We start from the raw sequence: 21297 nt of genomic DNA, 5'->3' as shown, positions 1-21297 counted from the left end.
AGGGCATAGGCCCACCCACTGGGGAGTCAGGCCTAACCAGTCAGAAGGAGTTTTTCCCCACAAAAGGTCTTTATTGCAGACAGAAATACTCCTCAGTTTCATCAGCTGTCCGGGTGGCTGTTCTCAGACGATCCCACAGATGAAGAAGCCGGATGGGGAGTTCCTGGGCTGGAGTAGTTACAAGTGGGCTGCAGTTGTGAGGCCGGTTGGACGTACTGCCAAATTCTCAAAAGCTACGTTGGAGTCGGCTTATGGTAGAGAAATTAACATTAAATTATCTGGCAACAGCTCTGGTGGACATTCCTGCAGTCAGCATGCCAAAAGTCAATTGCACGCTCCCTCAAAACTTGAGACATTTTAGAGTGGCATTTTATTGTCCCCAGAAAAAAGTACACCTGTGTAATGATCATGCTGTTTAATCAGCTTCTTGATAGGCCACACCTGTCAGGTGAATGGATTGTCTTGGCAAAGAAAAGATGCTCACTTACAGGGATGTAAACAAATGTATGCACAAAATTTGAGAGGAATAAGCTTTTTGTGCGCATGGAACATTTCTGGGATCGTTTATTTCAGCTCATGAAATGTGGGACCAACACTTTACATGTTGCATTTATATTTTTGTTCAGTATAAATCCTTGATCACGTCGTTAAAAATACTTGCAAGGCACACAATCACACCAATCACTATGCCAAATAAAGGCTTGTTAAATAGTGCTTCCGGTAGTCTGGCCAATGTAGGAGTGAGTCAAATTGTACTGTAATCAGAAAATAAACATTGGTTATTTGGGAGAGTTACAATTGAAAATGTTTACACAGTTCATTGAAGCTGTATTTGGGCAGAACCTCTGAGATTTCTGCTGGCAGTCAGAAGCACTGTAAATGGGCTCTGTGAACACTTTGAAAGTACATTATGTAGGGCCAGCGCTCCACTATCAGTTGGTCGCTGTAGCGCTGACATTATAAGTCTTGGATTTTTCCTGTGCCAGATCTATCTCTCCAGTTGTGAGTGTCTTTGTAGCTTGATACAGAGGGGTCATCAGTAGTAGATAGTGGAGTCTGAGAACTACTTTGGCGGCTGTAGCTTTGGCATTTTGAGCCTTGGCCATATCCTACACCAGATGTATCATGAAAAATATCTTGACATCTTTGGGTGTCTTTTTTTCACTAGACACAGAGGTTTCACCTGTTGTGCATTCCTACTGTGTAGGTCAGAGAGGTATCCTAGTTTTGTCATATCCTATCAGACAATGTATGTCATTGGACATGGACATGCTTTTACTACACTCTGCAATGCCACTAAGGCTAGATTGAAGTAGTTTGATTAGATTTCAGATGCGTTCTAATCTCACTGTGTCAAACCATTGGCATTGACTTTCTAAAGGCTTAAACAAATGTATGTCTAAAATAACCATATAAGAACAGAAGCCTGGGGAAATTGCTGAAAGCCATTTTTTTAATCAATTACAGTACAGAATAGAGATATATCCTTCCAGTCCTGTTATAATGAATGAAATGTCATCTGCATAGATAACTGGATTGTGGCTACTATTTTAAATTCCCTTATTATCGGCAGTACCTTTTTTAATCAGTAAGGGGCTTGAGATAAATATGCAAATAGGAGAGTAGATAGTGGGCCACCCTGGCTTGTGCTTCTGTCCCTATTAATGGAGGGGGAGCAGGACTAATTTAACACCCTACACCTGGAAGCGATTGATAGATAACTTGAGTCCATTTGACATTCAAGTTATCACAAAGCCCAAAGCGACACTAGGCAATAAGTAAATACTACCATTCAATGTCATCAGCAGATATAATAAGGCCTCAGTTGAGTCTGGAGTCAATATTTGTATTTATTATGGGTCCCCATTAGCTGCTGAAAAAGCAGCAGATACTCTTCCTGGGGTCCAGCAAAATTAAGGCAGTTTATACAATTTTAAAAACATTACAATACATTCACCGATGTCACATCACACTGTGTGCCCTCAGGCCCCTACTCCACCACTACCACATATCTACAGTACTACATTCGTGTGTGTGTGTGTGTGTGTGCCAATGTTTGTGTTGCTTCACAGTCCCCGCTGTTTCATACGTTTTTTAAATCTGTTTTTTAAATATAATTTTACTACCTATATGAGTTACTTGATGTAGAATAGAGTTCCATGTAGACATGGTTCTATGTAGTACTGTGTGCCTCCCATAGTCTGTTCTGGACTTGGGGACCGTGACAAGAACTCTTGTGGCATGTCTTGGGGGGTATGCATGAGTGTCCGAGCTGGGTGTACCAGTAGTTGGGTGTGCCAGTAGTTTAGACAGACAGCTCGGTGCATTCAACCTGTTAATACCTCTCATAAATAAAAGTAGCGATGAAGTCAATCTCTCCTTTACTTTCAGCCAGGAGAGATTGACATGCATTTTATTAATATTAGCTCTATGTGTACATCCAAGGGCCAGCCGTGCTGTCCTGTTCTGAGCCAATTGCAATTTTCCTGTCCTTTTTTGTGGCACCTGACCACACGACTGAACAGTAGTCAAGGTGAGACAAAACTAGGGCCTGTAGGACCTGCCTTGTTGATAGTGTTGTTAAGAAGGCAGAGCACCGCTTTATTATAGACAGACCACTCCCCATCTTAGCTACTACTGCATCAATATGTTTTGACCATGACAGTTTACAATCTAGTGTTACTCCAAGCAGTTTAGTCATCTCAACTTGCTCAATTTCCACATTATTTATTACAAGATTTAGTTGAGGTTTGGGGTTTAGTGAGTATTTTGTTCCAAACACAATGCTTTTAGTTTTAGAAATATTTAGGGCTAAATTATTCCTTGCCACCCACTCTGAAACTAACTGCAGTTCTTTGTTGAGTGTTGCAGTCATTTCAGTCGGTGTAGTTGCTGACGTGTATAGTGTTGAGTCATCCACATACATAGACACTCTGGCTTTACTCAAAGTTAGTAGCATGTCGTTAGTAAAAATGTTAAAAAGCAAGGGGCCTAAACAGCTACCCTGGGGAATTCCTGATTCTAACTGGATTATATTTGAGAAACTTCCATTAAAGAACACCTTCTGTGTTCTGTTAGACAAGTAACTCTTCATCCACATTGAATAAACTTACACATAGAACATGTTATCACTATTGACAGAGAGTACCCCTCGCAATGAAACACATCTGAATGGGGATGGAATTAAATGTTTACATCGCCATTCTGTTTGCCAACCATTCTGGATAGAATCTCCCTGGGCACATTAATAAGTAATATGGGGCCTTGCAGATGCTGATTCATATTGAACCTTGTTTTTCTTCAATATCAGGGACACTTCCTTAGTTAAACTTTGTAGGCATTGACCTCTGTTGATACTGTAGCTAGAAAGGTCTGGCATTGAAGGCCATCAGCTTTTCATCTTACTAATGATTTTTGTGGCAAACTATGTATCGCTATATACATTTGAATTGGTAATAGTAATAGTAATTGGTACACTGTACCTATCTGTGTAACTACACTGTATTTACATATTTTTTTGCACACAATGAGGTGGTTACCCGGAGGCAGATTAAGCATGCACTAAAAAGCGTCAATAGATTCTCCAATAAATGTGCGTTTTAGTTGATCTGTGTCTGGGAAACCACCCCTTAGTGTAAAGTGGGACCATTTTATATTTCTCTCTGAAACGGCCTGATTTGTTAAGTGACCTGGTAAGATTATTGCCATGTCTGCCATGAAGACAGGACACTCAGACCTCTGGGTTTCCACTTGATCCGGTGCTCTGATGAGCTCTTTGTAAAGACCTCGACTCCGCCAATTCCTTTACAAGGTTAGAAGCTTTCTTCTCCAATTAGAATCAGACCTTAGCTAAGCCACATGTTTTTCCTTTTTGAATAAAATATTAGCGCATAGAGGTCTTGTTCTTGATCGTATTCTTGTTCTTCTTAGTCTTCTTCTTCGACTTTAACAACTTTTTAAGACTTTGACTCGAGTTTGGATTGATTGTTCACTGAAACAGAATTGAAATATGTTGTCGGTGGGTGTGATGTGGTCATTTGCATTTGCAGATACCTCTTGGTTACAATAATTTACAAACCATGCTCCTTTCACATCAGCCCTTCCAAGTATCAGTTTCAACCGATCATGTCACCAGAAAATCTTTATGACTGCAATTTGTTGTAAACTCATCTTCTATAATTTACTTTTAAGGCTGAGGATGTGCATTTTGGGATTAAAGCTAGAAAAGGATTGAGCGATTGACACAGACACCGTTTCTGCTGTGATATGACAGTCTATGAGAGAGGAACTTCTGTAGGAGACAGCTGATCCATGAGCTACTCAATCTCTTTGCAGTGAGTGTGAAGGAGATCCCTCTGACAGGTGGAAATGGGGTATGAAAGGTTCTGAGGATCAATGGAAGTTTTATATGATGCTTTCATTGGTGACCATGTAGATGAGGGTGACACGTGTCTCTTCCAATCATCCTCTAGCGAACATCTGCACCTGTAACTTTTTAACAAGTTGAAGAGAGATATGATGAGGCATTTAAGCAGCCATCTTTTGCTGATTAGCCTGGATTCCCTGACCGTCAAACTTTGTCATTGTAGCGAATGATAATGAATAAAAATGAAAGGACCAAATGTCAAATCTGATCCCAGGATTTGTCATTTGTCATATTGTGTATGAAACCTTAAAGGGATACTTAGGGATTTTGGCAATAAAGCCCTTTATCTACCTCCCCAGAGTCAGATGAACTCATGGATACAATTTTTCTGTCTCTGCAGAAGGAAGTTGCAGGTAGTTTTGCAAGCCAATGCCAACTAGCAATTCCTGGAAATCTATTGTATCTACTAGCATGCTGGCATTTACTATAGACATCGAGTCATTGCACTAACGCTAGTAAGCAACTTCCTTCAAACTGCATGCAGAGACATAAAAATGGTATCAGTGAGTTAATCTTACTCTGGAAAAAAAAATCCGTAAGTATTCCTTTAATTCACTGAAGAGGTAGAAAATAATGTGGTCCTTCATCTACCCTCCCATTCACTAAATTGTCAGAATAATTTGGACAGACACCCCTTAAGCACTTACTAATGGCATGTCTTAGTTGTGCTCTGCAATATTCATGCTGCATTGCTAGCTTGATGATCAGTACATAAGCACACTGAACAGCCTAAAAGGTCAAACCAAAATGTATTAATTTATTCATACAGGGAGAAAATCATTTAAAATGCCAAGTGTACAGTGAAAAACGATAAACTGGCAGTTAAAATAACTGGAGCCCTTCTCAGTAGACATACTGATTTTAGAGGGTCCCTGTCCTACAGAGGGGAGAGTAGAAGAGAGTAGAATCCGGGGAAAATAACTAGGCATACAAATCAAATCAAATTGTATTTGTCACATGCACCGAATACAACAGGTATTACAGTGAAACGTTTACTTACAAGCCATTAACCAACAATGCAGTTTTAAGAAAAATAAGTGAGGTAAAAAAATAGATAAGTAAAAAGTAAATATAAAAATAACAAATCGTTAAAGAGCAGCAGTAAAATAACAGTAGCGAGGCTATATACAGGGGTACCGGTACGGAGTCAATGTGAGGGGGCACAGGTTAGTCAAGGTAATTGAGGTAATATGTACATGTAGGTGGAGTTAAAGTGACTATGCATTGATAATAACCAGAGAGTAGCAGCAGCGTAAAAGAGTGGGGCAATGCAGGTCCTGGATGGCTGGAAGTTTAGCCCCAGTGATGTACTGGAACGTACGCACTACCCTCTTTAGTGCTTTGTGGTCTGAGATCGAGCAGTTGCCATAGCAAGCAGTGATGCAACCAGTCAGAATGCTCTCGATGGTGCAGCTGTATAACATTTTGAGGTTCTGAGGGGGAATAGGCTTTGTCATGTCCTCTACACGACTGTCTAGGTGTGTTTGGACCATGATAGTTTAACATTTTTTATAGTTAATTTTTTATTGAATATTTAAAACATGCAATATACTTGCAGTGAAGCAATAACTACATCACATTAGTTTTCTAACGGACTCCCATCCAGAGCGACACACAGAAGCAACCAGGGTCAACACCCTTCTCAAGGGCACGTTGACAGATCTCCCACAAGGTCAAAAACAGGGAACCGAACAAGTAATCCATCAGCCACCAGCTCCCAACTGCCAGGCCACCAGCCCTCCAAGATTGTTATGTTTTATTTTGGCTTTATATTTCTACTTTTATCTTTGACCGTCATTCTATCCCCCACCCAGCAACTCCACTCCCACTCGTCTCCAATTCCACATCCCAACATGGCCACCCTCTTCGGATATCTACGCACCATATATCTTTCAACTATGCTGTGATGTTTAACATACAATTTCAATCTATCTAATCGAATAGAATCCACAGATTGCGAGTTGAAGATAAATACTTTTACTAAGAGTATTAGTATATTAGTAATTGACTGACCCGGTCACTCCAGATCTCCCAACAGTACTATTTCTAGGGTAAATTTTAAATCATTGTTATGCATTTTCAGCCATTCCTGAACCCGAGATCAGAAACAGGCTACCTGAGGGCAATACCAAAATAAATGGTCTATTGATTCTGTATCCTCGCAACACAATCTGCAGAGCTTCGATGATTGTACGCCCCAAATATATATATTTTTGTAGGTGGCAAGAATTCTATCTAATAATTTTAGCCGAAAAGCACAGTCTTTAATCCTGTGTTGTTTTATATATATATATATCAACCATGGGATCGGTACATCAAAAATCTCTTCCCAACTATTTTGCAATCTGTATGGCACAGCTTTCAACATCCTGGTCCTCAAATGACACTGGTATACTTTCCTATTTATGCAAAAAAAAAATCCTCCGCCAGTTTTGATCCTTTATATTGGGCAGACAAACCAGTTCCCTACCTCCTCCCGCTGCCACCTGCCTCCTCCACTTTTGGGGTAATTGTCACGCCCTGGTCAAAGTATTTTGTGTTTATCTTTATGTATTTGGTCAGGCCAGGGTGTGGCATGGGGTTTTTGTAATTGTGGTGTGTTTGTCTTGGGGTTTTGGTGGTGGTATTGGGATTGTAGCTTAGTGGGTTGTCTAGCAAGGTCTATGGCTGTCTGGAGTGGTTCTCAATCAGAGGCAGGTGCTTATCGTTGTCTCTGATTGGGAACCATATTTAGGCAGCCATATTCTTTGAGTTTGTCGTGGGTGATTGTCCTTAGTGTCCTATGTGTACTCGTTGTTAGTTTGCACCAGATAGGCTGTTTCGGTTTCGTTTATTGTTTTTTGTAAGTTCGTGTTTTTTGTTATATTAAACATGGATCGCAATCGACACGCTGCAGTTTGGTCCGACTCTCTTTCATCACCACTAGAAAACCGTTACAGAATCACCCACCACCAACGGACCAAGCGGCGTGTCAACAGGCAGGAGCAGCCGAAAAGGAGATGCTCACCAAGGATTTCTGGTCATGGGAGGAGATTTTCGATGGGCTAAACCAGGGAGTGTAGCCGCCCAAAGGAGCAACAGGAGAAGAGGCAACAGAGGCAGCAGCAGCAGGAGCAGCAGCAGCTACAGTGGGAGAGGTTGCACCACCTGGAGTTATGGACATGGGAGGAGGAATTGGACGGTAAAGGACCCTGGAATGAGCCTGGAGATTATTGTCGCCCCAAAGCCGAGCTGGAGGCAGCAAAAGCAGAGAGGCGGCATTATGAGGAGCTAGCACGGCAGAGCGGATGGAAGCCCGAGAGTCAGCCCCAAAAATTTCTTGGGGGGCTTACAGGGAGTATGGCTATGCCAGGTAGGAGACCTGCGCAAACTCCTGTGCTTACCGGGGGCTGGAGAGACCGGGCAGGCACCGTGTTATGCTGTGGAGCGCACGGTGTCTCCAGTGCGGGTGCACAGCCCGGTTCGGTATATTCCAGCTCCTCGTATCGGCCGGGCTAGAGTGGGCATCGAGCCAGGTAAGGTTGGGCAGGCTCGGTGCTCAAGAGCTCCAGTGCGCCTGCACGGTCCGGTCTATCCAGTACCACCTCCACACCCCAGCCCTCCGGTAGCAGCTCCCCGCACCAGGCTTCCTGTGCGTGTCCTCGATCCAGTACCACCAGTTCCAGCACCACGCACCAGGCCTTCAGTGTGCCTCGCCTGTTCAGCGCAGCCAGCGCTTTTCTCCTCTCCTGCGCTGCTGGAGTCTCCCGCCTGTTTAACGCAGCCAGAGCCTTCCTCCTCTACAGCGCTGCCGGAGCCTCCCGCCTGTTCAGCGCAGCCAGAGCCTTTCTCCTCTACAGCGCTGCCGGAGCCTCCCGCCTGTTCAGCGCAGCCAGAGCCTTCCTCCTCTACAGCGCTGCCGGAGCCTCCCGCCTGTTTAGCGCAGCCAGAGCCTTTCTCCTCTCCTGCGCTGCCGGAGTCTCACGCCTATCTAGCGCTGTTAGAGCTTTCCTCATCTCCAGCGCTGCCGGAGTCTTCCGCCTGTTTAGCGCAGCCAGAGCCTTCCTCCGACACAGCGCTGCAGGAGTCTCCCGCCTGTTCAGCGCAGCCAGAGCTGCCAGTCTGCATGAAGCAGCCAGAGCTGTCAGTCTGCATGGAGCAGTCAGAGCTGTCAGTCTGCATGGAGCAGTCAGAGCTGTCAGTCTGCATGGAGCAGTCAGAGCTGTCAGTCTGCATGGAGCAGCCAGAGCTGTCAGTCTACATGAAGCAGCCCGAGCTGCCAGTCTGCATGAAGCAGCCAGTCTACATGGAGCAGCCAGAGCTGTCAGTCTACATGAAGCAGCCCGAGCTGCCAGTCTGCATGAAGCAGCCAGTCTACATGGAGCAGCCAGAGCTGTCAGTCCGCATGGAGCAGCCACAGTCCGCATGGAGCAGCCAGAGCTGTCAGTCTGCATGGAGCAGCCAGAGCTGTCAGTCCGCATGGAGCAGCCAGAGCTGTCAGTCTGCCCAGCGCCATCAGTCTGCCCAGCATCGCCAGTCTGCCCAGCATCGCCAGTCTGCCCAGCATCGCCAGTCTGCCCAGCATCGCCAGTCTGCCCAGCACCGCCAGTCTGCCCAGCGTCGTCAGTCTGCCCAGCGTCGTCAGTCTGCCCAGCACCGCCAGTCTGCCCAGCGTCGCCAGTCTGCCAGACTCTTCCAGATCTGCCAGTCGGCCAGACTCTTCCAGATCTGCCAGTCAACCAGACTCTTCCAGATCTGCCAGTCAACCAGACTCTTCCAGATCTGCCAGTCAACCAGACTCTTCCAGATCTGCCAGTCAACCAGACTCTTCCAGATCTGCCAGTCAACCAGACTCTTCCAGATCTGCCAGTCAACCAGACTCTTCCAGATCTGCCAGTCAGCCAGGATCTGCCAGTCAGCCAGGATCTGCTGAAACCACCAGCCAGCCAGGAGCTGGTAGATCTATCTACCTGCCTGAGCTTCCTCTCACTCCTGAGCTTCCTCTCACTCCTGAGCTTCCTCTCACTCCTGAGCTTCCTCTCACTCCTGAGCTTCCTCTCACTCCTGAGCTTCCTCTCACTCCTGAGCTTTCTCTCACTCCTGAGCTTTCTCTCACTCCTGAGCTTTCTCTCACTCCTGAGCTTTCTCTCACTCCCGAGCTTCCCCTCAGTCCCGAGCTGCCTCGGTCCCGAGCTGTCCTTCAGTCCCGATCTGTTCCTCAGTCCAGTGGGGTTCTGGGTGAGGACTACTGGCCATGGTCGGCGGCGAGGGTGGACTATCCAGGGACGAAGGGAGAGGGGACTAAGACATTAAAGGAGTGGGGTCCACGTCCCGCGCCGGAGCCGCCACCATGGACAGACGCCCACCCGGACCCTCCCTATTGTTTTGAGGTGCGTTCGGGAGTCCGCACCTTAGGGGGGTTCTGTCACGCCCTGGTCAAAGTATTTTGTGTTTATCTTTATGTATTTGGTCAGGCCAGGGTGTGGCATGGGGTTTTTGTAATTGTGGTGTGTTTGTCTTGGGGTTTTGGTGGTGGTATTGGGATTGTAGCTTAGTGGGTTGTCTAGCAAGGTCTATGGCTGTCTGGAGTGGTTCTCAATCAGAGGCAGGTGCTTATCGTTGTCTCTGATTGGGAACCATTTTAGGCAGCCATATTCTTTGAGTTTGTCGTGGGTGATTGTCCTTAGTGTCCTATGTGTACTCGTTGTTAGTTTGCACCAGATAGGCTGTTTCGGTTTCGTTTATTGTTTTTTGTAAGTTCGTGTTTTTTTGTTATATTAAACATGGATCGCAATCGACACGCTGCAGTTTGGTCCGACTCTCTTTCATCACCACTAGAAAACCGTTACAGTAATGCTGTAATCTTGGATTGAGCAGACCTTCTCGTACAATTCTGATAACTCCATGAAAGACATAACCCTACCATTCCAATTGACAATATTATTTAAAAACAAAGTACCCTTTTCAAACATCTTTCCCATAAATACAGGTCTTTTATCAACCAGCACATTTGAGTATAGCCATAATATTTGTTGTAATATTTGTTCTATTTTTTCAGGGGGTGAAATTGGAATTGTAGACAGCTGCTAAATGCTTGTTTGAAAAAGAGAGATACTTTGAAAAAGGGTCATTTTCAATTAATCAAAAATGAGACATGGCAATCTGCACAAAGGCCCAAAAGGCCATTTTTAAGCAATGGATGAGCTTTTCTTAGTAATCTACTTGAGAACCATTTAGGGTTCAAGTAAAACTTTTGAATAAGTGACACCTTTAGAGAGGTTTAGTGATTTTATATTTAATCATCTCAACCCACCCTATTCATTATATAGATGGGCACCCTTTATTTTGGTTTAGCATCCCAGATAAAGCAAAATACTTCTGCTCATAGGATTTGAAAAATGAATCAGGAGTAGGCAGCACCATAAATTTGTGAATAAACTGAGATATGATTAAGGAGTTTTTTTCTATTGAAATTCATTGTGGAGAGTTTATTTGTATCTTTTGTGATATGAATACCAAGTATGTCTACTTTACCGTCAGTCCATTTTATAGGTAAACTGCAGGGTAATGTAAAAGTTGTATTTTTTTAAAGATCCAACACTTAATATTGTACACTTGTTTTGTTGGTGATGTGGACACCAAGGAACTTGCAGCTCTCCACCTGCTCCACTACAGCCCTGTCGATAAGAATGAGGGCGCGCTCGGTCCTCCTTTTCCTGTAGTCCACAATCAGCTCCTTTGTCTTGATCACTTTGAGGGAGAGCTTGTTATCTTGGCACCACATGGCCAGGTCTCTGACAACCTCCCTATAGGCTGTCTTTGTTATCATCGTTATCGGTGATCAGGCCTACCGATGTTGTGTTGTTGGCAAACTTAATGATGGTGGTGGAGTCGTGCCTGGCCATGCAGTCATGGGTGAACAGGGAGTACAGGAGGGAACTGAGCATGCACCCTTGAGGGTTGAGGAACAGCGTGGCAGATGTGTTGTTACCTATCCTTACCAAGGGCGGCCGTTCAGGAAGTCCAGGATGCAGAGGGAGGTGTTTAGTCTCAGGGTCCTTAGCTTAGTGATGAGCTTTTGAGGGCACTATGGTGTTGAACGCTGAGCTGTAGTCGATGAATAGCATTCTCATATAGTTCCTTTTGTCCAGGTGGGTAAGGACAGTGTGGAGTGCAATAGAGATTACATCATCTGTAGATCTGTTGAGGCAGTATGCAAATTGGAGTGGGTTTAGAATTTCTGGGATAATGGTGTTGATGTCAGCCATGACCAGCCTTCATGGCTACAGAAGTGAGTGCTACGGGTTGGTAGTCATTTATGCAGGTTACCTTAGTGTTATTGGGCACAGGGCCTATGGTGGTCTGCTTGAAACATGTTGGTATTACAAACTCCGACAGGGAGAAGTTGAAAATGTCAGTGAAGACACTTGCCAGTTGGTCAGAGCATGCTCGGACTACACATCCAGGTAATCCGTCTGGGCCCGTGGCATTGTGAAAGTTGACCTGTTTAAAGGTCTTACTCACATCGGATACGGAGAGCATGATCACACAGTCGTCCAGAACAGCTGATGCTCTCATGCATGCTTCAGTGTTGCTTGTCTCGAAGCAAGCATATACGTAATTAACTTGTCTGGTAGACTCGTGTCACTGGGCAGCTCTCGGCTGCGCTTCCCTTTGTAGTCTGTAATAGTGTTCAAGCCCTGTATTGATTACCCATTTATTTGTCTCTGCCTGCAAATCTTCCTCCTAAAAGTTAGGCTACATCCTAAATGCAAAATGTAGCAAGTGTTGCTGTCATCATTCTGGCTGCTTCAAGTTCAGTAGCCATTCCTGCGAGATCCGGTGCGGTGTGTTCTCAATTAAATAAAGTGGGCTATAGCCTATGCATGGGCGGAAAAGCACGGGGCAGTATTCTTTCCAAGGAAATGTACATCCTAAATATGATTAGGCTATAGTTTACTACATTGCCTAGAAATAAGTATTGATCACCATTATTTCTCTGTCTGAAAATCATCCCACTTCTAAAAGGTAGGCTATAAAAATAGCTCAAGAGAAAAAAGTCTCCAACTCTGCTCTCTTCAAACTACATCTATCATATTGGCTGATATATCCCAGTAATACAGATAGCCTAATATAATGGGCCATGTGAGAATCTCTGGTAATTTAACCTATTTCTGCAATGCATTTTTGCACTTTGATATTATCCATAGGGCGCAAAATTGTTGGGACCATATCTGGCAAGTTAGCTGCATCACATACAGTGCGTTCGGAAAGTATTCAGACCCCTTGACTTTTTCCAAATTTTGTTTCGTTACAGCCTTATTCTAAAATGTATTAAATCATTTTTTTCCCTCATCAATCTAGACACAATACCCCATAAGAGATATAGCTGCTGGAGCGCATGCTACAGGTGGGTGCTGCTATGGTGACCAGCAAGCTGAGATAAGGGGGGACTTTACCTAGCAGGGTCTTGTAGATGACCTGGATCCAGTGGGTTTGGCGACGAGTATGAAGCGAGGGCCAGCCAACGAGAGCGTACAGGACACAGTGGTGGGTAGTATATGGGGCTTTGGTAACAAAATGGATGGCACTGTGATAGACTGCATCCAATTTGAGTAGGGTATTGGGGGCTATTTTGTAAATGACATCTCCGAAGTCGAGGATTGGTAGGATGGTCAGTTTTACAAGGGTATGTTTGGCAGCATGAGTGATGGATGCTTTGTTGCGAAATAGGAAGCCAATTCTAGATTTAACTTTGGATTGGAGATGTTTGATGTGAGTCTGGAAGGAGAGTTTACAGTCTAACCAGACCTAGGTATTTGTAGTTGTCCACATATTCTATGTCAGAGCCGTCCAGAGTAGTGATGTTGGACAGGCGGGCAGGTGCAGGCAGCGATCGGTTGAAGAGCATGCATTTAGTTTTACTTGTATTTAAGAGCAATTGGAGGCCACGGACGGAGAGTTGTATGGCATTGAAGCTCGCCTGGAGGGTTGTTAACACAGTGCCCAAAGAAGGGCCAGAGGTATACAGAATGGTGTCGTTTGCGTAGAGGTGGATCAGAGACTCACCAGCAGCAAGAGCGACATCATTGATGTATACATAGAAGAGAGTCGGTCCAAGAATTGAACCCTGTGGCACCCCCATAGAGACTGCCAGAGGCCCGGACAACAGACCCTCCTATTTGACACACTGAACTCTAACAGAGAAGTAGTTGGAGAACCAGGCGAGGCAATCATTTGAGAAACCAAGGCTGTCGAGTCTGCCGATGAGGATGTGGTGATTGACAGAGTCGAAAACCTTGGCCAGGTCAATGAATACGGCTGCACAGTATTGTTTCTTATCGATGGCGGTTAAGATATCATTTAGGACCTTGAGCGTGGCTGAGGTGCACCCATGACCAGCTCTGAAACCAGATTGCATAGCGGAGAATGTATGGTGGGATTCATAATGGTCAGGAATCTGTTTGTTGACTTGGCTTTTGAAGACCTTAGAAAGGCGGTATAGGATAGATATAGGTCTGTAGCAGTTTGGGTCAAGAGTGTGTCCCCATTTGAAGAGGGGGATGACCACAGCTGCTTTCCAATCTTTGGGAATCTCAGACGACACGAAAGAAAGGTTGAACAGGCTAGTAAGAGGGGTGGCAACAATTTCGGCCGATAATGTTAGAAAGAAAGGGTCCAGATTGTCTAGCCCGGCTGATTTGTAGGGGTCCAGATTTTGCCGCTCTTTCAGAACATCAGCTGACTGTATTTGGGAGAAGGAGAAATGGGGAAGGCTTGGGCGAGTTTCTGTGGAGGGGGTGCAGTGCTGTTGCCTGGGGTAGGGGTAGCCAGGTGGAAAGCATGGCCAGCCGTAGAAAAATGCTTATTGAAAATCTCAATTATAGTGGATTGTCATTCGGTACTGTCATTCGGTGATGACAGTGTTTCCTATCTTCAGTGCAGTGGGCAGCTGGGAGGAGGTGTTCTTATCTCCATGGACTTTACAGTGTCCCAGAATTTTTTAGAGTTTGTGTTACAGGAAGCAAATTTCTGCTTGAAAAAGCTAGCCTTGGCTTTTCTAACTTCCTGTGTATATTGGCTTCTAGCTTCCCTGAAAAGTTGCATATCACGGGGGCTGTTCGATGCTAATGCAGAATGCCATAGGATGTTTTTGTGTTGGTTAAGGGCAGTCAGGTCTGGAGAGAACCGAGGGCTATATCTGTTCCTGGTTCTAAATTTCTTGAATGGGGCATGCTTATTTAAGATGGTGAGGAAGGCATTTAAAAAATATAAAAAAACAGGCATCCTCTACTGACGGGATGAGATCAATATCCTTCCAGGATACCCCGGCCAGGTCGATTAGAAAGGCCTGCTCGCTGAAGTGTTTCAAGGAGCGTTTGACAGTGGTGAGTGGAGGTCGTTTGACCGCTGACCCATTACGGATGCAGGCAATGAGGCAGTGATCGCTGAGATCTGGGTTAAAAACAGCAGAGGTGTATTTAGAGGGCAAGTTGGTTAGGATGATATCTATGAGGGTGCCCATGTTTACGGCTTTGGGGTGGTACCTGGTAGGTTCATTGATAATTTGTGTGAGATTGAGGGCATCAAACTTAGATTGTAGGATGGCTGGGGTGTTAAGCATGTTCCAGTTTAGGTTGCCTAGCAGCACGAGCTCTGAAGATAGATGGGGGGCAATCAGTTCACATATGGGGGGCAGAGGGTGGTCTATAGCAGGCGGCAATGGTGAGAGACTTTTCAGAGTTTTCAGAGACGTGGATTTTTAAAAGTAGAAGTTCAAATTGTTTGGGTACAGACCTGGATAGTAGGACAGAACTTTGCTTTGCAGGCTATCTTTGCAGTGGATTGCAACACCGCCCCCTTTGGCCGTTCTATCTTGTCTGAAAATGTTGTAGTTAGGGATGAACATTTCAGAATTTTTGGTGGTCTTCCTAAGCGAGGATTCAGACACGGCTAGAACATCCGGGTTGGCAGAGTGTGCTAAAGCAGTGAATAAAACAAACTTAGGGAGGAGGCTTCTAATGTTAACATGCATGAAACCAAGGCTATTACGGTTACAGAAGTCATCAAAAGAGAGCGCCTGGGGAATAGGAGTGGAGCTAGGCACTGCAGGGCCTGGATTTACCTCTACATCACCAGAGGAAGAGTAGGATGAGGGTACGCCTAAAAGCTATGAGAATTGGTCGTCTAGAACGTCTGGAACAGAGAGTAAAAGGATGTTTCTGGGGGTGACAAAATAGCTTCAAGGTATAATGTACAGACAAAGATATGGTAGGATGTGAATACAGTGGAGGTAAACCTAGGTATTGAGTGATGATGAGAGAGATATTGTCTCTAGAAACATCATTGAAACCAGGTGATGTCATCACATGTGTGGGTGGTGGAACTGAAAGGTTGGATAAGGAATAGTGAGCAGGGCTAGAGGCTCTACAGTGAGATAAGCCAATAAACACTAACCAGAACAGCAATGGACAAGGCATATTGACAGTAAGGAGAGGCATGCTTAGTCGAGTGATCATAAGGGTCTAGTGAGTAGTGAGATTGGTTGGGGTCACAGCGATTCAGACAGCTAGCCGGGCCATCGGTAGCAAGCTAGCATAGGATGGAGGTCTGTTTTTAGCCACCTTGTGCGTTTCCATCAGTAGATTAGTGGGGTTCCTTGTGGTAGAGGGGATCAATCCATGGCCTTTTTTGCCTTTACCTCCCTTCTCACCTCATTTGCTCACATTGTATATAGACTTGTTTATACTGTATTATTGACTGTATGTTTGTTTTACTCCATGTGTAACTCTGTGTCGTTGTATCTGTCGAACTGCTTTGCTTTATCTTGGCCAGGTCGCAATTGTAAATGAGAACTTGTTCTCAACTTGCCTACCTGGTTAAATAAAGGTAAATAAAAATCCAATTGGCAAAATTGATATAGTTATAGTGACCCAAGAAAAATTGTCCGATAGATCGATTCAGATAGCAGCCGATAAGACAGCTAACGATTATCGGGCCGCAGATGGGCGTTGAGGTAACGTCGCGACGGATGGGTCAGTTGGATAACTCCCTCGGGCTGATAACGTCAGTAGTCCATTTGTGAAGGCCAGGTGGGGCTCTGCATTGGCAGTAAACGGGTCAGGATAGGTATTTGTAGTCCAGGAGTGGCTGATGGAACTCTTCAGTTGGCTAGCTCCGGAATAATTGCTCCGGGATCGACGTAGGCCAATAGTCACACGGATAGCAGCTAGCTAGCTGCAAGATCCAGGTGTAAATGTCCAGAGCTTGCGGTTGAAATCCGGGGATATGGAGAAAAACATAGGTCTGGTATGTTCTGGTCTGAGTCGCGTTGTACAAAACTGGCGATAGAATTTCGAGCTAAAGGATAGCTGATGACCACAAACCGTGGTTAGCTGAATACTAACGTTAGCCAGTAAACTGGCTAGCTTCTGGTTAGCTTTTGGTTAGCTTCTGGTTAGCTTCTGGCTAGCTTCTTTGTGGATTTCAGATTTGAGGTAAATAATACTTTTTTTTGGTGAATTGGTGAGGCGGGTTGCAGGAGAGAGTTTTGAAGTTGAGTTTTTGGAAATGAAAATATATAAAAGATAAGTGAAGAAATGTGGAAATATAGACGAGGACAAAGGATGTCTGACTGCTATGCCATCTTGGGATAGATGAATAACAGTGAAGACATCAAAACCATGAAATAACACATATGGAATCATGTAATAACCAAAAAAGTGTTAAACAAATCAAAATATATTTTATATTTGAGATTCTTCAAAGTAGCCACACTTTGCCTTGATGACAGCTTTGTACACTCTTGGCATTCTCTCAACCAGCTTCATGAGGTAGTCACCTGGAATGCATTTCAATGAACAGGTGTGCCTTGTTAAAAGTTCATTTGTGGAATTTCTTTCCTTCTTAATGCGTTTGAGCCAATCAGTTGTATTGTGACAAGGTAGGGGTAGTATACAGAAGACAGCCCTATTTGGTAAATGGATAAGTCAATATTATGGCAAGGACAGCTCAAATAAGCAAAGAGAAACGACAGTCCATCATTACTTTAAGACAAGAAGGTCAGTCAATCCGGAAGATTTCAAGAACTTTGAACGTTTCTTCAAGTGCAGTTGCAAAAACCATCAAGCGCTATGATGAAACTGGCTCTCATGAGGACCACCACAGAAATGGAAGACCCAGAGTTACCTCTGCTGCAGAGGGAAGTTCGTTACCAGCCTCAGAAATTGCAGCCCAAATAAAACGGACACTTCTCAACATAAACTGTTTAGAGGAGACTGCATGAATCAGGCCTTCATAGTCGAATTGCTGCAAAGAAACCACTACACCAATAAGAAGAGACTTGCTTGGGCCAAGAAACACGACCAATGGACATAGAGCGGTAGAAATCTGTTCTTTTTTCTGATGAGCCCAAATTTGAGATTTATGGTTCCAACCGTCGTGTCTTTATGAGACGCGGCCTAGGTGAACGGATGATCTCTGCATGTGTGGTTCCCACAGTGAAGCATGAAGGAGGACGTGTGATGGTGTGGGGGTGCTTTGCTCGTGACACTGATGTGATTTATTTAGAATTCAAGGCACACTTAACCAGCATGGCTACCACAGCATTCTGCTGCGATACGCTGACCCATCTGGTTTGCGCTTAGTGGGACTATCATTGTTTTTCAACAGGACAATGACCCAACACACCTCCAGGCTGTGTAAGGTCTATTTGACCAAGAAGGTCAGTGATGGAGTGCTGCATCAGATGACCTAGCCTCCACAATTACTTGATCTCAACTCAATTTAGATGATTTGGGATGAGTTGTACCACAGAGTGAAGGAAAGCAACCAACAAGTGCTCAGCATATGTGGGAACTCCTGTTGGAAAAGCATTCCAGGTGAAGCTGGTTGAGAGAATGCCAAGAGTGTGCAAAGCTGTCATCAAGGTAAAGGGTGGCTCCTTTGAAGAATCTCAAATATTAAATATATTTGGATTTTTTTTTGGTTGCTACATGATTCCATATGTGTTAATTCATAGTTGTTATCTCTTCACTATTATTCTACATTGTAGAAAATAAAGAAAAGCCCTTGACTGGTACTGTATGTAAATAACGTCTTTCTGTTTTACATTTTTAATACATTTGAGAATTTTGTTGTTTAATTTAATCATTTTAGAATGCGGCTATAACGTAACATGTGGAAAAAGGGAAGGGGTCTGAATACATTCTGAATGCACTATACTCCTAAAAATAACATCTCGGGGCCTCCCGAGGGACTCAGCTTGTAAGTCACTGCATCACTGTGCTAGCTATGTCAATACAGATTCCAGATTCAATTCCTTGCTGTGTAGTGACATGGCGCACAATTGGGTTGGGCATGCACGCTGACACAGTTGCCAGGTGTATGGTGTTTCCTCTGACACATTGGTGCAGCTGGCTTCTGGGTTAAGCGGGCATTGTGTCAAGAAGCAGTGCGGCTTGGCAGGGTCATGTTTCGGAGGACGCGCGGCTCTCAACCTTTGCCTCTTCCAAGTCTGTACGGGAGTTGCAGCGATGGGACAAGACTGTAACTTCCAATCGGGGAGAACAATAACATTGCAGGACTGCGGTTGGGTTTGGGACCAGTTCTTGCGGTAGCGGTCGGGAGTCGGACAGAAACAGGCGGGTGCGTTATGAAATGCTGTGGGAGCAATCAGTCCTGTGCAGACCTATATATAGCGGCGTAAGTGCAACAATAAATATAGAGGAAAGTATGATCATAATGAGTAATGTCTCACACACTGTTGTATTATGAAGCTCTCGCATGGCTCTGTTGGATTTGACATTTTGAACATTGAGATATTAAAGATATGATAGATCAGATGCGTAGTATATTAAGGAGTGAGATCTGTTGGAAGACAGAGTGGCTGTGGAATGTGCTAGGTGGACGTGAGGAGATCAAATGATTGCGATAGGGGAGGTAGATGGACATCTGTGGACTAGGGTAAAGGAGGGGTTGAGGTCAGGAGGTGCGGTAGTATCCTGTTACCCTCTTCCTGTGAAACCATAAGATGTAAGGATTGGAGAGAAGGAGGAGTGTCTTAAGTGGGATATATATATACATGTGACAGTGAGAAATGTTTGGCTGTCTGAATTACAGCTGTAAAGACCCTTTGGGCAGAATTAAACTTGGTTAAGCTTCTCTAGTGTCTGTGAGTTATTTACTCTGAAAAATAAGAACCTCCCAATATGGCAACACTTGGTGCATAACATATTATGACATTTGCGGTTCACTGGATCTCATTTAGCATAATACACCATGACATATGAGCTCTACTGGATCTAAATTTCACTGTCGGTCTGTTCTCTGGCAGGCACACATCAACTTGTATGACAGCTGCCATTTTTCTTCTTTCTTAAGTGTCTGGAATGGATGCCCGGCCAATTCTAGCTCACATAGTGCTGTCATTCCACCTCATTAACTCTGTGTGTGAGAGCGAAAGAGAAAAGAGGGAGAGAGAGAGAGTTTAAATTTTTTTTAAATAATCCTGTCTTTTGATATGCTATTGGTTCTTACTAAATTACACTTGAGCTGTGCTTGCCTACACTGTAATTACATGCAAATAGGTTGCTACCTATGTAACTACAGTACCATGTACATGCATAGTTATGCATAGGAACAGTTATGATAAAGTGCATGGAACCAGCATTTTTATATTTATATGACCAACATAGAAAGCCTCCAATGTAGCAATTCTCAGGAAAAGGGCTCTTCGCTGGTACAGAAAACCTGTGATTTGTAAGGCCACCTCTCAGATCTTACCGCATGCCAGTCAGTCGGCACCACTGCTCTGTGTTGTGTCCCTGCACATGTTGTTTTGATGCATCTGCGTGAGTGAAGAAACAATTAAGCTATAGATGTACAATAGTGCACCTGTGTATGTCTCTCTCATGCTATCAGCGGTTTCTATTGATTCATGTGCATTAGTGATTATTCAATGCTTAGTCGTGTTATTCTCATACTGCTTGTGTTAAACAGAGAGTGGTTGAATAATAGGCTTTGGATTAGCTAATTATATCATTGATTAACTCATGTACTGTTGTAAAATGTGTTCTGGAGTCAATACTTAGGCCTGATGAGTCGAAACTGGCTTGTATGATCGTCTAATATAATTGCATTTGTCACTGCAGATTAAACAGAAAAGCAGTGCAAGCTTCATAACTACACGATATCAACCCTGAACTAATACCACCTTTTTTTAAATCTTTTTTTTTTATTTGCAGAACAAGAGCTTGAAAAATAAACTGCTATCTGGCAACAAGCTGTGTGATGTCCATGCAGAAGAGGTAAGCCTTTTTGAATCACACTGATGAACAGTGGGCCTTGGGGGAGGGGGGGATATGGTCATAATTCAGTTGGATTGCATTGGGGCCCAAGTCTTTATTGATTAGACTGGGCCTCACTTTACATGAAGTTGCTCTACTCATGCATATATTATTCAAACCAATCTTGGCATTGCAGCCTTCATAAGAGTGCTTGTCATGAAGGCTGACGAAAACGTTTGGCTTTAATAATAAATAACCACTTTTTGTTGAACTTTAATTGTACCCCATGTGGCTGAATTTCTCCTGCACACACGCTCCCTTAGAACAACCCACCCAGCAAAAACAACTGTTGGTGCCTTGGATAACTTTGTACTCCAAAACAGTTAACTTTTCAGCAATTAAAAAAGCAGTGGTGTAGTCATGTAGGTTTCCAAGATATTTTGAATGACTTTGATTGGTCCTAGAGTCATGTAGTTTTCACAGTACATGGAGGGGGAATGATTAATTTCAATCTATGTAAAAATGAAATAAATCGCCAAATATGGACATACAAGGCTTTTCGAGGATGCTGACGATGAAAAACACAAGACTTTATGTTCTGTGCAA

The 21297-nt window shown here is 44.1% G+C and overlaps 1 protein-coding gene across 2 annotated transcripts in view; it reads left to right on the top strand.

The window, feature by feature from the left end:
• LOC112248995 (leucine zipper protein 2) overlaps positions 1 to 21297 on the top strand; it is a 192135-nt gene that overhangs the window by 133241 nt on the left and 37597 nt on the right. For both annotated transcript variants that reach the window (XM_024418523.2, XM_024418524.2), the window contains exon 6: positions 20650 to 20712. In XM_024418523.2, coding sequence (XP_024274291.2) covers positions 20650 to 20712 — 63 coding nt within the window. The remainder of the gene's footprint in view (positions 1 to 20649; positions 20713 to 21297) is intronic.

This window comes from Oncorhynchus tshawytscha, linkage group LG04, assembly GCF_018296145.1.
Source record: "Oncorhynchus tshawytscha isolate Ot180627B linkage group LG04, Otsh_v2.0, whole genome shotgun sequence".
Taxonomy (NCBI): Eukaryota; Metazoa; Chordata; class Actinopteri; order Salmoniformes; family Salmonidae; genus Oncorhynchus; species Oncorhynchus tshawytscha.
This window is presented reverse-complemented; position numbering and strand designations above follow the sequence as displayed.